Source organism: Syngnathoides biaculeatus, chromosome 1 (assembly GCF_019802595.1).
Source record: "Syngnathoides biaculeatus isolate LvHL_M chromosome 1, ASM1980259v1, whole genome shotgun sequence".
Taxonomy (NCBI): Eukaryota; Metazoa; Chordata; class Actinopteri; order Syngnathiformes; family Syngnathidae; genus Syngnathoides; species Syngnathoides biaculeatus.
The window spans coordinates 8,236,426-8,251,581 of record NC_084640.1 but is presented as its reverse complement, the minus strand read 5'-3'; the positions used below and the strand labels follow the sequence as shown (position 1 = coordinate 8,251,581).

Below are 15,156 nucleotides of genomic sequence, written 5' to 3'. Positions count from 1 at the left end.
GGATTCTGTACACAAATAGTGTTACTTTCCATAACACGTGGGCCAGTTATTCATTTTACAAACATCCGTTTCGGCGGTCTCCACGGAGAATTTATTCAAAATAGAGATTATTTTTTTAACATCATAAAAAGACTCAGAGAAAGTCATTTGCATAAAAAAAAAAAAAACACGACACTTGTGTGCGACAACTCCTATTGGGAAAATGCTTTGTTGTTTTTGAAGGAATTTGAGCTCTAAAATATTGTACACTGTACCTAATGCATTGCTAAGGAAACACCACACCAATATCCCGCTCTAAAACTGCAGCTTATACTCATACAATGTGTGTGTGTATGGGTACACACAAACATACACTGTATAGTTATATGACCAAATTTGAGCACTGTGTATCATGGGAAAAAAAAAAAAAAAAAAAAAAAAAAAAAAAAAGTGAGTCGAAGTTTCTAAAACAGGAGTTGGCTACATGCATATTCATTAAAAACTCTGACTGAAATTAATTAAAACCATTCTATAAAAAGACGAGGGAGAAAAAAAAAAAAAAAAAGTGTCTACGCTCCCTAAATTGATCTATACATGGTGCGTCTTATAAACACAGCTCAGAATACATTAAAAAAAATAATTATGTTTTCTGGGAACCGGTCCCGATACATGATTTCACCACGGCGGTTGGGTTTTGAGAGCAAACTTATCAGATCAACAAGTCAAAACAGGTAACTATCGCGTAGCTATGGAAATATTAAGAGTTGATATCGAGATTGTCCCCGGATTTGGCAGAGAATGGTCATCGGGGACAAATACTGAAAAAATAAAAAATAAAAAGATGCAGATCAAATATTCTAACAAACATGATCAAAGAAAGGTTGTGTCTAAAAATGGCACGTTCATTTTCATAGTGCCTGATGTGAAAATGGGGAGTACTTTCGTCCTGATTGAAGTACCCGTTCTCGACAGTGCACTCGCCTGCGACTGGCTGCTCAATGTGCGTCTGAGGAACAAATTGCGAAGGTGCCCCCTCGAACACGATTTGAAAAAAAAAAAAAAAAATAGCTGAGGTGCTTCTCCTAACTCATAAAAGCACCACGTTGGAAAAAAAAAAAAAAAAAAACTACTTTCATACTTTGCGACATATTTTACAAACACACCAAGTAGTTAGCCGAAGCCCGATGCAGCGGACTTCTGTGGGAACTTTGTTTCGGCTTGGGTACCCGCCACATGTTTTCGGTATGGAGCTCACACGGTAAAAGCACACAGCTGACATCTAGACGAAAGGGTAGCGTGTGCCCTCAGCGGGAGCCTCCCCCCACCCCCCTTCCCACGCCAACCTGCAGTCTCAGGCGAAGTACATTGTGCGCAGGGTGTCCTGGTGGATCTGAACAGCTTTGGCCAAGGCTTGTTGGTCGCGCCCGTTGCTCTGACCTGATGTGTGACTGCCCTCGGCGCTGAAGAAAAGAGAAATATGAAGCTTTGAAACGAGATGCAAGACGTGCTGCGAACGTCTGCAAATCGATCCTCACCTGTCGTGCTCCTTGTCCACCAAGTGATAACGGGCGCGGAAAGCCACCAAATGGGCATAGTAGGCAGGCGCCGGGATGGAAACGGAGCGGGTGCAGCGCACGTACGTGTGGCAGAGCTGGTACGTGAGCACCTGCAGCTCGTCAGAGGAGAAGTGATTGTCGTCCCAGAGCACGTGGTAGTGAGACGGCCGGCTGGTACCCTGCACAGTTGGGACGGTGACCATGCCGTTTCTCCCCTCGCAGCGGGACGCGTTAAATAGAAAGGCCGACCGACGTGTGTGCGGACACGGTCGACTGCTACATTCTTGTTTTTACGTGCAAATCCAAAAAGGATTTCGATGTAGTGACATTACAAACGCCAGACTTTTGAACTGTACATACTATTTAGTTGAAAAGAATAAAGTGATCAATTTCATGTAGATAACTATTCAGACCCTTAGGATTTCAATGGACCTTTCCGACCCGTCAATCACTGGGAAAATAATAGCCAATCGGACAGCCGCATTGTCTTAACCCGCCCCTCCAGAGCACTGGGTTCCATTACGAGCCAAGTCAAATGAATGCACCCACTCATTTATAAAAACTACAATGATATTACTTGTGATTTTTCCAAGTAAAAAGTACTCACCCTGCTTTACATTCCACTATTTTATCCTGTTGATTTTCAATATAAAGTTTGTGAGGCACCAAACTTTTTTTTTTTTTTTTTTTTTTGGCATCGATCGCCAACGTTTCGCTGTAACTCTGACATTGCGTCCTGCTCCGTCCAAAATCTTAATTCCGTGTACGTATCCTTGCGTGAAATAGTTAAGACCTCTCTGTAGAACTCTCTTGGACAAGTCCGACGCATTTGGCAAAAAACATACCCCAATATTATCTGGAATACGCAATAGAGTATCCAGTTAAAACCTGTTATGTTCAGTCAACATTTTGGGAGATTGTGGGGCATGGCAACTGTAGCTAAGGGGGACGGAGCTGAAGATCGCCAGTCGAAAAAAGGTCCATTAAAGATAGAAAGCGCTAAAGGATCTTTTTTCCCTAAATTCTCAATTTGTTTTCTTTTTATCAATTTTGCAATAAAACTAATATACTGTAAAACACGTAGAAGAGTGATGCACAGTAAATTTTCCAGAGGCATTGTATTTGTTATACAACATAATACAATACTGGATGTTGCCAATTTATTTGGCACCCTCAATGCGAATTTTGGTTGTATGCAAAACTGTGTATGATAACTTTACTCAAATTGGTAATTGCCATATTCAGTCTAAAGTGAAATCGGTGCTCACCTGTATGCCAGCATGACTGCAAAGGTAGAAGTCGAACTCGGATGGGTGAGTGATTTTGGTGTCCACGGTGGTGCCTGCGGGAATGTTGCCACTCTTTCCGACCTTCACGAAAGCAACGACATATTTTACTCCAAATATAATACAAAAGAATTCTGAGAGACAAAACACTGACCCTCTCGTTCCTGTCTGTACAAAACAACCTGGTGTGGTGTCTCTTCTGGACAACCACAAAGGTGATACCGGGTTGGTAGTCCTTCTCCAACTTGATGCACGCCTCTCGGATGGCCAGCAGTTCGTGCTGAAGAACCTGCGGGCATATCAAATTATAGATAAGAGCAAAGATTCAAAATGTAAATATTTTATACTCATTTGTGTGCATTGTGCCAGGTATGTGCATTACCTGGTTGAACTGGCCCTCAGAGATGCCGTCCCGGTAGTAGATGATCCTGGTGGGCTTGAAGCGGGTGGACTTGTAGAACTGGATGAGCAGCTCTCTCACCATGGTGGCCAGGTCCTGGATGATGTCTTGTCGGTGCTGCTGTACCCGAACGGTGGCACAGTATCGGCTGGGGTGCGCATCCATGCTGCCTACGACCTGCGGAAAACAATTTTGGGGTCCATGGACCACGTTGCGCTCCGAAAATGTTGGAAATTGGGAGACATTTCTCACAGCTGCAATAGAGGGTTTCTTCCCATCTCCCGCAGGAGGATGAGTGACATCGGCACCGAGAAAGATGACAGGCTGCTGGAACACCAACGGTCTAAAACAAATTCAAGTTGACGCATAAGATAAACCCTAACCCTAAAACAGTAGCAGCAGTAGTTAAATTACCACATTTCATAGGAATATAGTGGTACCTTGACTTACTACCGTAATTTCCGGCCTACAAGCTACGTCTTTTTTCACACGCTTTCAACCCTGCGTGTTATGCAGCGATGCGGCTAATTTGTGGATTTTTTTCTAAAAGCTGCAAGGGGCACTCGAGCGGAAAATGTAAGAATGAGACCTGTGGAATACATGTGCCGAGGAAGTGACTTTTACCTGCCCTATTAGCGCTGCGCTAGAGTGTTGCTGCTGTATTACTGGCGTGTGATGTGCAGTGATATTTACCGGTAAGTTTTATTTTAACCAGTCTTGTTAGCGTGGCGCTAGCTTTGGAGCCAATGTTAGAGTCACGATTGCGTGAAACTCTCTGTGTACTGTCTTTCTTTGTAAATATCTCATGTTTCAATGTGGGCACTTGCGGATTTTACACAGCCATGGCGTACTTATGTACCAAATGGTATTTCCTTTACAAATGTACTCAGTGAGGCTTGCAACCAAGTGCGCTCTGTAGGTCGGGAATTACGGTAGCTTAATTCCTGAACGGAGCTTGTAAATGGAATTATTTGTAAATCAAGTCAACTTTCACTCATGACTAACTTAATCTATTCGCCCCCCCCCCAAGAGAAGTATGCAAGTTAAACAAAAAAAAAAAGTTTAATCAAGTGTAATTACTGTGCATACTGCAGTAATTTTATGTTGGATGTGTGCCTTTAAGGGGTGTGACCTAGCATATGGCATCTGGAGTTGGGGTTTTTTCGGTCCTACAGCTCCTTGTAAGTATTATCATTTTTTATTTTTGTGTTTATCCCGTACTTTACAAGTTTGGGCAATGTGAGGTCAAGGTACCACCGCAATACAGGTTGCAGCTTCACTGACCGTCCCTGAGGAAGCAGGATGTTGTTGACGCCACCCAGCTTGACATTGATCTTCAGACAGAGGTTGGAAAGGGTCTGCGGTGTGGTTTTCTGGACATTTTTCACCTGCACGCACTGCGTGGCCATGCCGAGGACTGTGTCTCCAACACGCTTAACCTCAGCTACAATGAGAAGTCATTGAACATGGTCATATAATAATTAAAGAAAGACCAGAAAGCTGTGACAGGATCCCTCACCGTAGACGGGCGTCTTCCCTGGGAGGATGACGACAACCAGCTGGAGGCCTTGGTACGTGTACTTGAGGTGTCTGAACATGGGCTCCACGCTGTCGGCACCCTGGGCGTACTTACAGAAGCAGGGTTGACCCTGAATGGGCATGCCTGCATCTCGCGAGATCTTCCTGAGCTGATCCGTGAATGCCCTAACACGGAAGAATTATTGCAAATATCATTTTACCAGTTCAGGAAATGATGTGCACGCATATAGTAATCCAAAAGCTCCAAGAATGTGACTCACTTGAGTAAGAGTTCAGTGCACTGTCTCTGTGGCGCAAAGCACGCGATGGCCCAGACTTTGATTTCAATGCCGGTGTGGAACTGCTTGTTCCTCATGTCCCAGACGCCCTGGATTGGCGTGGCTATCGCCTTATTCTAAAAATGACAATGCACGCAGATTTGTCATCATATTCTTGTAGAGGCATCTGAAACATTCACTGTACTTACAACTGCTGATGGACATACCCTGCCTCCGTACAGAATGGAGGGTGCTTGGAGGACACGGCCGTTCACCTCTGTCATCTCATCCCTCACCATCACTCCGAATTCGCGGACATATGGGTCAGTGTTGAAGTTGGCGCTTCTCATCTGGATGAAAATATGTAGAGTTATGATTAATGGTAGGATTGGTTCGCATTGGAATTCTGTTCATTGGGTGCAACAAATCTGTAATTTTGGTTTCGGAGTTGTAAAACCATCACTAACCTATGTCAAAGCACTTGTAAAATTACCATAATTTCCGGCCTATTAGCCGTGACCTTTTTTCCACACGCTTCCAACCCTGCGGCTTATGCGATGAATTTTGTGCATTTTTTCTGACGGATACAAGAAGGCACTTGTTTTTGTTAACCGGCCCTGTTAGTGCCGCACTAGCGTGTTGCTGTCGTGTCTCAGTGTTTTAGCTATGTTTTCTGTTAACCAGCCATGTTAGTGGTGTCCTACTGTGTAGCTACCGCAGTTATTAGTTTTTTTTAACCAGTATGTTTTTTATTTTTTAACCAACCCTGTTCGTGCTACCGTGTTGTTGCTATGTTAAGCTAAGGTATTAAACGTATCAAAACTTTCTGTGTACCGTCTTTCTTTGTAAACATCTCGTGTTTCAGTGTGGGTTTCAATGTGGGCATTGGGGCTTATGTATGTACTAAATAGTATTTCATTTACAAATCTACTGGGTGAGGCCTATGATCGGGTGCGCGCTGTAGGCCGGAAATTACGGTACTTATTGTGGTTTTGTTTGGTCAATAAAGAAATTTACAGTGCACTGGCTCCTATGTCTATCTCTGACTACTACGTTCTAACGAGCTGTGGTAGGCTATTATTAAATTAGCTAACCTTTGGCTGGTTAGCCACATTAGCTCTGTTGCATGTTATCTTTTTTTTTTTTTTAAAGTGTGAAATAATACTAAACTTCTCCATCCTATTTCTACACAGAATGGTGCATGAGTCTGCAGAACATTATTCCATGTCGAAAAGTGACCACTGCAAATCCTTGCAGGCAGAGAATTCACTTTTTTGGCAATCAAATTATTAAAGTTATCCAATTAATCGTACCTAAGAAAAAGCCTCAGCGTTAAAAGCGCCCTTAGGTCTAAATGTAATTCTAGACACACTTATGCTGGATCCATGTTTAAAAATTCTTCACGTCTCTCACTAGCACTCACCAGTTTACTAATTTCATCCTGACGATCGGGCGCTGATCTGGCAGTGGCGCGGATCATTGTAGAGGTCTGATTGTCTGTCAGTTTTTTGATGCAGCGCTGTCCCGCAACTATGTTACACACCTGAAAATACAACAACAGGCTTTAGCAAAAAAAAAAAAAAAAAACACATACATTTACCAGGCGGATGACATGTCTTGGCGCCATTGGCGGTTCCTTACTTCTAGCGGCAGGTAGGTGTGCTTTTGCTCCTGTCCCACCTGCAGACATGGCAGGTGAGGGTACCGCAGCATAAGTTTGTACTTGTCTTTGAAATACTGCGCCACGGTGCACTCGATAGTTTGGCCGTTCTCCTGTTGCAGGGGGAACCTGAGTGAGCAGAAAAGAACACAACCAGTATGACTCAATGTGCAGTATCTATCCATTTTTGACTTTTTATACACAATCAATATCCAGTAAATAGGTCACAGCACTTCTTTGACACTCCATTTCATTTTACACCGAATAACTGAGGTTAGTTTTTTTTAACCCAGAAAACTAAAATTTGAATTTGGGATTACTACATCTTGGATAGGAGACGGCCCACTGTGTATCTCTTGCTACACGAAGGAAGGATTGTATTTTGGTTGGGGCAGACACCAGAGCGGGATTATAATGAAGGAAAAAAAACAAAAGATTCTTACGTTTGATGGCTGGCTGGTCTTCTGGTCACGTTGCACACTCTGTATTTCCTCTTCATCTGTCCACAATGTGTAATTTCTACTTTCAGGCCTGCAACGAAGAATATGTCAAAGTTTTCTTATTCAAAGTAATAGAAACAAAAATATAAGTTAAAGGACACGGTACCTTTTATTTCTTTGGTAAATTTAACTCTTTGAGAGTCTGTTAAGGGCTTCTGTTGTTCTTCGATGCTTTTAAAATCCAAGACCTCACACATGAACTCAATTACAGGTTGAGCTTTATAGAACGCGGTGGCTGAAACTGCAAAACCCCAAAAAGTTTTTTTTCCCCCATTGGAAATTCGATTCATAAGTTCAATGATGAAAAATTGGAATTGGAGATTTACCATCAATATTGAGCATCATTTTCCAAAGAGAAGGCCTGACAGATTGGTGGAAACCAAACCACACCTCTCTGCCCCCGCCCAGGGGGTTTGAACACCCCTCGGAAGGAGTGAAGAAAGAGCGGCCGACTGGCGTATACCTGACAGAAAAAAAAAAAAAGAAAAAAAAAGTTTATTAGTTATTTAAACAGGCGGAAAAAAAAACATTTATTGGGGAATAATAAATTACTAAAATGAAGGGTTTCATTGTACTGAACAGCTATGGCAGGAGTGCCCAGACTTTTTTTTTTTTACCCCAAGATCTACTTTTCAAGCAGCCAGCCGACGACATTGGGGATTAGATTTTGTATTTTTTTTTTTGCGCGCGCAACGCAGAATATCTGCGAAGAGACTGCATCAGTGGTACACAATTGCACATGCGCACAGTTTAGAGGGAACATTGGCTGACGTCTTTTTTTTTTTTTTTTGGGCGCGCCGTCCTGTGATCGACCAAGACTGCCTCGCGATCGATCGACGCATTGAGCGCTCCTGAGCTACAGAGTACACAGTGAAGAAAGTAAGTATTTGAACACCCTGCTATATTGTAAGTTCTCCCATCTATCAGCTAGAATTCTGTGAATATTGTGTACAAACCTGGTGAACTACAGGAAACGTTTGACCTCTGTAGTTGCATACAAAGGCTACTGTACCAAATATTAACATTGCTTTTCTCAGCTGTTCAAATACTTATTTGCAGCTGTACGACACAAATAAATAGTTTAAAAAAAAAAAAAAAAAAAATCATACATTGTGATTTCTGGATTTTACTTTTTAGATTATCTTTCTCACAGTGGACATGTACTTACAATGAAAATGTCAGGCCCCCACCATGATTTCTAAGCGGGAGAACTTACAATATAGCAGGGTGTTCAAATACTTATTTTCTCCACTGTATATATGTTCCAACATAATTGTGAGCAAAATAATTAAGTTTGAATCAGGTCAGCTCAAATTCAACAGCTGTTTTAAATGACACTGGCACACAGAACCAGTTTTGTCCATGTTGTGATCTCAAATGAGCAAAATTTGACCATCACCACCCAAAAAATTCCAAACATGCTCAGACAAAAAAATATATATTTGGACATACCTCATAGAGGGCAAATGTCTCATGACCACATCCAGGGCTTGGATGGTCTCGAAGGGGACGCTGGGGAGCCGTCCCGACAGCGCCTCATGCAGAGCTTGCAGGCTGACGCACGACACCCACTTGATGGATACTTTGAAGCTGCGGTCCTTGCCCTCCCCTGGAATGGTCACCTCGAGCTCCACCTGCAAAGGATCTGTTGGGATTCTGGCAAATCGCACATGCTTGTCACCCAAACATTACATACTTTGTCTCTCCCTATGGGCAAGGACATGGCTGTGTACAGGTTCTTCCTGCCATCATACACTGGCTTTCGATCCCCAAAGATCTGGGTTTTAAAGTGCTGGACCATGTGCTCCACAATTTCGCTGAAAAATGGGGAAAAATAAACAAATTATGCCCCTGGGATTTCGACAACATCATTGAAAAGAAGCCAGCGCGTTTAAACTCAACCGCACCGGTTGACCCTCCTAGGACATTTCTCGGGCTTGATGTCAATGTCATAATGATACACTTCCAGTTTGGGGATTTCCATCTCAAAGAAATTGGCCTGAAGCTTGATTGTCCTTCCCATGGTGCCAAAGTCTGGCCTTGAGGGTGGCTTGAACACATATTCTGGCACTGGGGAAGATGGCGGCTCTAAAACAGAACACACAGTTATAATAGCAGCAAGTTACGCAGGGCTCATTTTCCAGCAGTCTGTAGTGGTCGACTTGGTTTCGGGCGGTCAGTTTTCCACTAGGACCACAGAAATAGGCGAAAAAAACCATGCCGCATTGAAAACATCAGACGGGACACAACTGTCTATGTATCTATTCCTCAACATTTAAGGAGACTGAGGGCAGGAAAAACAGACCGCTTCAGAAAACTGGTGACTGAATAGATAGTATAAATAGCACAGAATTTTTGCAAATTTTCAAGATAAGAATCTCACGCTTGTGCTATACAGTAGACGAAACGGCACTGTTGTTTTCCAGAAAACAAGCAAAACGCAATGGTTGATGACAAGTAGACATGCAAGCATATACGGACTACCTCCACGATATTAACAGGGAATTTAGGTAAACTTAAATGCCTGTTAATGAATAGACTGTCATGATTGCACCGCCTCTTCCAAACATCAATTAACGACAGGCAAGCATGTCACGAGTTCCACAAATCTTTAAGCAGACTACAAGAAAATGAATTTCTGCTTTGAAAATGTGACAGATAAATGGAGTAGGCCAAAGCCCAAATATCTAAAAATAATTTACTTAATTTTCTTCTCGATGGATTTTTCTTTTATTACAACACATTTAAACTGCATCACAGAATGAACTGTTTAAGTTTTGAGATTTCAATGTTATATTTTAACTTGGCACAACCTATTCAAGTGACAAATGCCTGTCTGACTGGTTTGTATAAAATCAGCTTTTAGGTTGTAACCAGCTCAAAAAACTGAACCAGCAAAACCTGAACCCGAACAATCTCTGAAAGATGCAGTTCCCGAGCTACTGGCAACTTCTGGACAGAAATATCCAACACCTCTTTTTAATGGGTTCACAGATGCTTCTTGCAGAATGTTGCAATTTCCAAATAAATTACTTTTTCCCTGCACAAAAAATGAGCTAGGGCCTATCCTGGCTGACTCGAGGCAAGAAGTTAGGTACTCCCTGGACTGTGTGCCAGCAAACTGCAGTCTTTCCACATATAAAACCCAACCCAATAAAATGAAACACACATTTGGCAAAATAATTATGTGGGCTCACGGCAAAAACCTACCAGAGCTGGCGGACCCAGAGGACCGCGGTGCCTCGCACATCTCCGTGGCTAAATGGGAACAAAATACATGTTAAGATTGCTCATACTTAAAGTCAAAAGAACATTATCTAAGAAACCAGCATGTGTCATATGTCCACATTTGTCCTCAATAACGATTCAATACTTTTTCAAATATCTTCCTGTTTATTTTTAAAGATGTCTGGTTCCAAAAACAGGTTGTGCAGATACATTTTAATACATCCGTTATCAATATGAACCCAGAAGGGCCAAAAACAAGCTGTTTATCTGAGAAAAGGGAGGCACCCATTCCACTCCAGATTATGACCTTAAAGTAAAAGTGAATAAATGCTAACATTTCCAAACACTGGGGGAAAAAGAACCCCTTAGGGGTCGAGGTGGATTTTAATGCAAGTTAACAGTGGAAAAGCATCAAATAAATGCTGAACCTTTCGAAACTAATTAGGTCAACTAACAGCAAAACTACGATGTTCGTCCGCCATCCTTCAACCAAGCTTTTGCTTGTTTAGAATAAATGCACGAGCTATGCAGACAAGTGTGTTTAGCAAAGTGTGTGTGTGTGTAACAGAAGCGTGTTTACATCTTTACCTCAGCTAAGATTGGGGATGAGATTAGATAGCACGACAAGGGGCTAAATATTCCGCTAATTTATTTGAGTTTACACGAGACGCGTAATCGTCATAATTGACCCGGTAAACACGACGTATTATAATTTATAGAACAATAAGGACACTTAATTGCACACCCAGCCCCTAGCTCGCATTGCGAAGCGTATTAGCACAAGTTTTGAGGAACGAGGTAGGTAGGAAGCTAACGTGGCTAATAGCAGCTTGTTGTTGCACGCTAAGCTTGCTCTCCAATTACTGCTGCACGTAACGCCGAGCTGAGCTTCAATGGGTTGTGCGAACAAGCTCAAAAAAAAAAAAAAAAATACCGCACAACAGCCGACACTCACACTCGATGTTGAGTACAAATTAGAAGCAAAGGCCCTTTACGGTTAACATTCGCTAGCTGAGACTTGGAGCAGACGGCTCGTGTTAGCTTGGTGCCACTTACCTCCAGCAGTGGGATACATTTTGTCGACTTTTAAACCTGTGTCGTGGCCGTGAAAATACTCCACTTTACGTCGGCGATTTCCAGCCGAAATTCATGCGTGGTCGAAAAGTAGTTAGGTGCAACACGAGGGAATCCGAGTTGGGAAATTCTTCGACTCGCTAAATACTTGGAGTCGATCATCCTCGACGCGGCCCCATCCCCCCAACTCACAAAACCGTAGCCGAGTGGAGAGAAGCTAGCACGGTCATACACACACGCATACGCGCATAAACCTCGAGGAAAATAAATAGTTCTCCTGTGCTTATTTCCGGTTTCGTCCACGTCTTTCCGGCTGAATTTGTTGAGTTTTTAACCACACACTATTTTTCTTCTGGCATATTATAGATGCGTGCTACTCATTATTATTTCATGCTTGGGATATTTTGAAATTCTATGTATGTATTTTGAATGACGTTTTATTTTTATGTTGTTCTGAACGCTCTAATTATTTTTTTTTTTTGTAAACATCCGTGGGTGGGGAAGTATCTTGGTTATTCGTCTGAAGACGTCAGACGCAAGCCACGCATGTAACAAATGTCCTGATTTTTTTAAACGACAGATATCCCAGTTTAACCATTTTTTTGGTTAACATTAAAATGTTACTTTCTAATTATATTTCAAACTTTACTTCATACGGTTCTCAACCGTCAACCAGACTGGCGCGCTTTCTCCGTGGAAGAATGTATTTCCGGGTCATGGAGGTCGGGTTAACGGAGGTAGTCGAAAATGTGAAGAATGTTAGTTATTCAGATTTTTGACAGAGAGATGTAATGTTACACAATACAACACCGAAAGCGCGTTTCTCGAATTAAATGTTTAATTTACTCGCGAATTCATTTCTTTTTTAATATATCGATGACATCCGGGTACTGACGTCAACGGAACCTAATTCCATCCATCCATTTTCTTAGACGCCTATCCTCACAAGGGTCACGGGAGAGCTGGAGTACATCGACGCTGTCAACGGGTTGAAGGCGACGTACACCCTGAATTGGTTACCAGTAAATCGTAGGACACATGGAGACAGACAACAGTCGCACTCACAATCACACCTTGGGACATTTTAGAGTCTCCAATTAATGCATGTTTTGCGGGTTGTGGGGAGGAAACCGACGTGCCCGGAGAACAGCCACTCAGCTACGAGGAGAACATACAAACTCCACAAAAGCGGGTGCCGCCATCTAATTCCAGTTTGGTATTTTCTGAGCGAAATGTGCAGTAACATGATTTTCACACGAGTCGTCGCTGTTCACCACTGGATGACAGCCCTTTTTTCTTCATCCTGCCTGTCTGTTGATCCATTTGGGAGTTAAAACACATTTTATGGCACGTGATGCATTAAAATAATTGCCTATCATGCAAAGATTGGTTGTGGGGTGATGTTTGGATTTTGTACGTGTGTAAATGCTTATAATCTTCGCGTGGGAGATCTTTTATTTGAGGAGTATCTCATTAACCTGCACAAATTGTGCTTAAAAATAACAAACAAAATCAATGTTGACGTTATTTTACTTATGCGTCCTGCTCCGTGCATTACTATTATATTTCCCCAAAGAAATTGGTTTCGCAATTTGCTCAGGAATTTATAATAATGAATTGTTGTTGTATGAATAATGTGTAAGCGTACAATGTAGTAGAAATTTGAAATGAGCGACACGGCCACCACTTTGAATTGCTTCCACACGACAATTTAGCCACAATCCCCCTCCAATAAGGATGCTGGCAGTGTGACTTGAGTGTAGCTGGGCCCGTGCGGGTGCGCGTGCACGCGCGCGAGTTTGTGAGTCCTGGCCAATGGAACCAGATCCTCCCTGCAGTGCGTAAGAGCGCGTTTCGGATTTAACCAAGTCTTTGCTGCGCGCCTGGCTGCAGTCTGCACCAGATCCCGACGACCTGAGACTATTCCCACAATGTCAGTGTAGTTTCTACGCCGCTTTGGAGCCTCAACGCCTCGTTTTTGTTTTTTGTTTTTTTTCATGTTTTGCTTTTTTTGGTGTGTTGAACTCATTTAACTATTCCAAGCGTTCCCTTTCTGAAAAATGACTGGAGTATTCGACCGGAGAACCAAACCGACAGATTTCCAGACGTCTTTCCAGCTCTCCGCCATGCATCATCCCTCCCAGGAATCTCCTACTTTACCCGAGTCCACCGCCACGGATTCTGGCTACTACAGTCCCGCCGCTGGAGTCTCTCACGGCTACTGCTCGCCCACTTCCACCTCTTACGGGAAGCCGCTCAATGCCTATCAGTACCAGTACCCGGCCGTGAACGCATCTGCAGGAAATTTTCCGACAAAATCTTACACAGACTATGGGTCGTACCCGACCCCAGCCTACCACCAGTACGCTGGTGCTTACAGCAGAGCTCAACCAAGTCCCCAAGGTAAGACCCTATGATTAAAAAAAAAAAAAATCCAGTCCATTTATTGCATCGATTATACGTCTAATTTTAAAAATACATTTTTATTTGCAACATCGCGTGTGAAATGGAAGCGGTCACCCCGGCCTCAAGAATGACATTTATTTTACGCAGAAAAGGAAATTGCTGAGCCCGAGGTGAGGATGGTGAACGGGAAGCCGAAAAAAGTGCGCAAACCTCGGACCATCTACTCCAGTTTCCAGCTGGCGGCCCTGCAGAGGCGCTTCCAGAACACGCAGTACCTGGCCTTGCCGGAGAGAGCCGAATTGGCTGCATCGCTCGGTCTCACGCAAACGCAGGTCAGATTTAATAATAATAAAAAAAAATCTTTAATCCGTAGATTTTTTTTGTGCTTCATTTTAATTAAAATAAAAAAATTAAACATCGTGCGTAATTTTCGCCTACCAATTCTATTTTTTCATCCTGCCTTTTGCATTAAATACTAACATATATGTGGTTTTTTTTTTTGTTTGTTTTGTTTTTTGTTTTGTTTTTTGTTTTGTTTTTTTTTCCAGGTGAAAATCTGGTTCCAGAACAGGCGATCCAAAATGAAGAAGATCCTGAAAAACGGCGAGCTCCCCCCGGAACACAGCCCCAGCTCCAGCGACCCCATGGCGTGCAACTCCCCCCAGTCCCCCGCCGTGTGGGACGCACACGGGCCCTCCAGGCCCCACAGCTTGCAGCCGCAAAGCCTCAACACGTCGTCCTCTAACTTTTTGGAAAGCTCGGGCTCGTGGTACTCGTCTTCGGTCGGCAGCTCGGTGGCCGCCCACCTGCAGACCCCCAACTCGATACAGCACTCGTTGGCTCTCGGAGCGGGGACGTTATATTGAAAACAAAAGAAAAAACAAAACTGTTGTTCATTTCAATTTTTTTTTTCAAAAAAAAAAAAAATCTTCTATGGGACTCGTGTTGACATTTCAGGGGATATGCAATGTATTTGACAGTCATAGAAGAAACGTGTAAAATGTGTAAATGTGTGCATGTAATTTATTGCATTTTTTTGGAAGACTATTAAACGTTTAAATGCAAGCTTCGATTCTATTCTTCGTCTTACCTACTCTGCGACACAATATCGCTGACATAAAAAAATATTATCGTAAGCCTCGGGTAATTTTTTTTCCTTTTTTTTTTATAAAGACATGCTTGTAAATCACAGCCGCAGTTGTCGGATGTATTATTCAGATTATGTTTCACTTGGCACGGCCTGCCATTTATTTCCATTTTTATGGATTCGC

The 15,156-nt window shown here is 42.7% G+C and overlaps 2 protein-coding genes across 2 annotated transcripts; one reads left to right on the top strand and one right to left on the bottom strand.

Annotated features, from left to right (window-relative positions):
- Window positions 1–439: 439 nt before the first annotated feature.
- ago2 (argonaute RISC catalytic component 2) lies at window positions 440–11,720 on the bottom strand. Its single transcript, XM_061813523.1, has 20 exons — window positions 11,462–11,720; window positions 10,388–10,435; window positions 9,085–9,265; window positions 8,874–8,994; window positions 8,630–8,811; window positions 7,504–7,640; window positions 7,284–7,418; window positions 7,121–7,208; window positions 6,659–6,806; window positions 6,441–6,560; window positions 5,245–5,367; window positions 5,021–5,154; window positions 4,741–4,925; window positions 4,506–4,665; window positions 3,474–3,564; window positions 3,204–3,398; window positions 2,976–3,110; window positions 2,804–2,905; window positions 1,515–1,714; window positions 440–1,439 (listed from the first exon to the last, which is right to left on the bottom strand). The coding sequence occupies exons 1-20, from the start codon at window positions 11,478–11,480 to the stop codon at window positions 1,331–1,333; spliced, it is 2,613 nt and encodes an 870-aa protein (XP_061669507.1). The 5' UTR covers window positions 11,481–11,720; the 3' UTR covers window positions 440–1,330.
- A 1,666-nt stretch (window positions 11,721–13,386) lies between these two features.
- dlx5a (distal-less homeobox 5a) lies at window positions 13,387–14,894 on the top strand. Its single transcript, XM_061825668.1, has 3 exons — window positions 13,387–13,882; window positions 14,033–14,217; window positions 14,434–14,894. Exons 1-3 carry the CDS (start codon window positions 13,540–13,542, stop codon window positions 14,749–14,751), a joined length of 846 nt encoding a protein of 281 aa, XP_061681652.1. The 5' UTR covers window positions 13,387–13,539; the 3' UTR covers window positions 14,752–14,894.
- The last annotated feature ends 262 nt before the right edge of the window (window positions 14,895–15,156 follow it).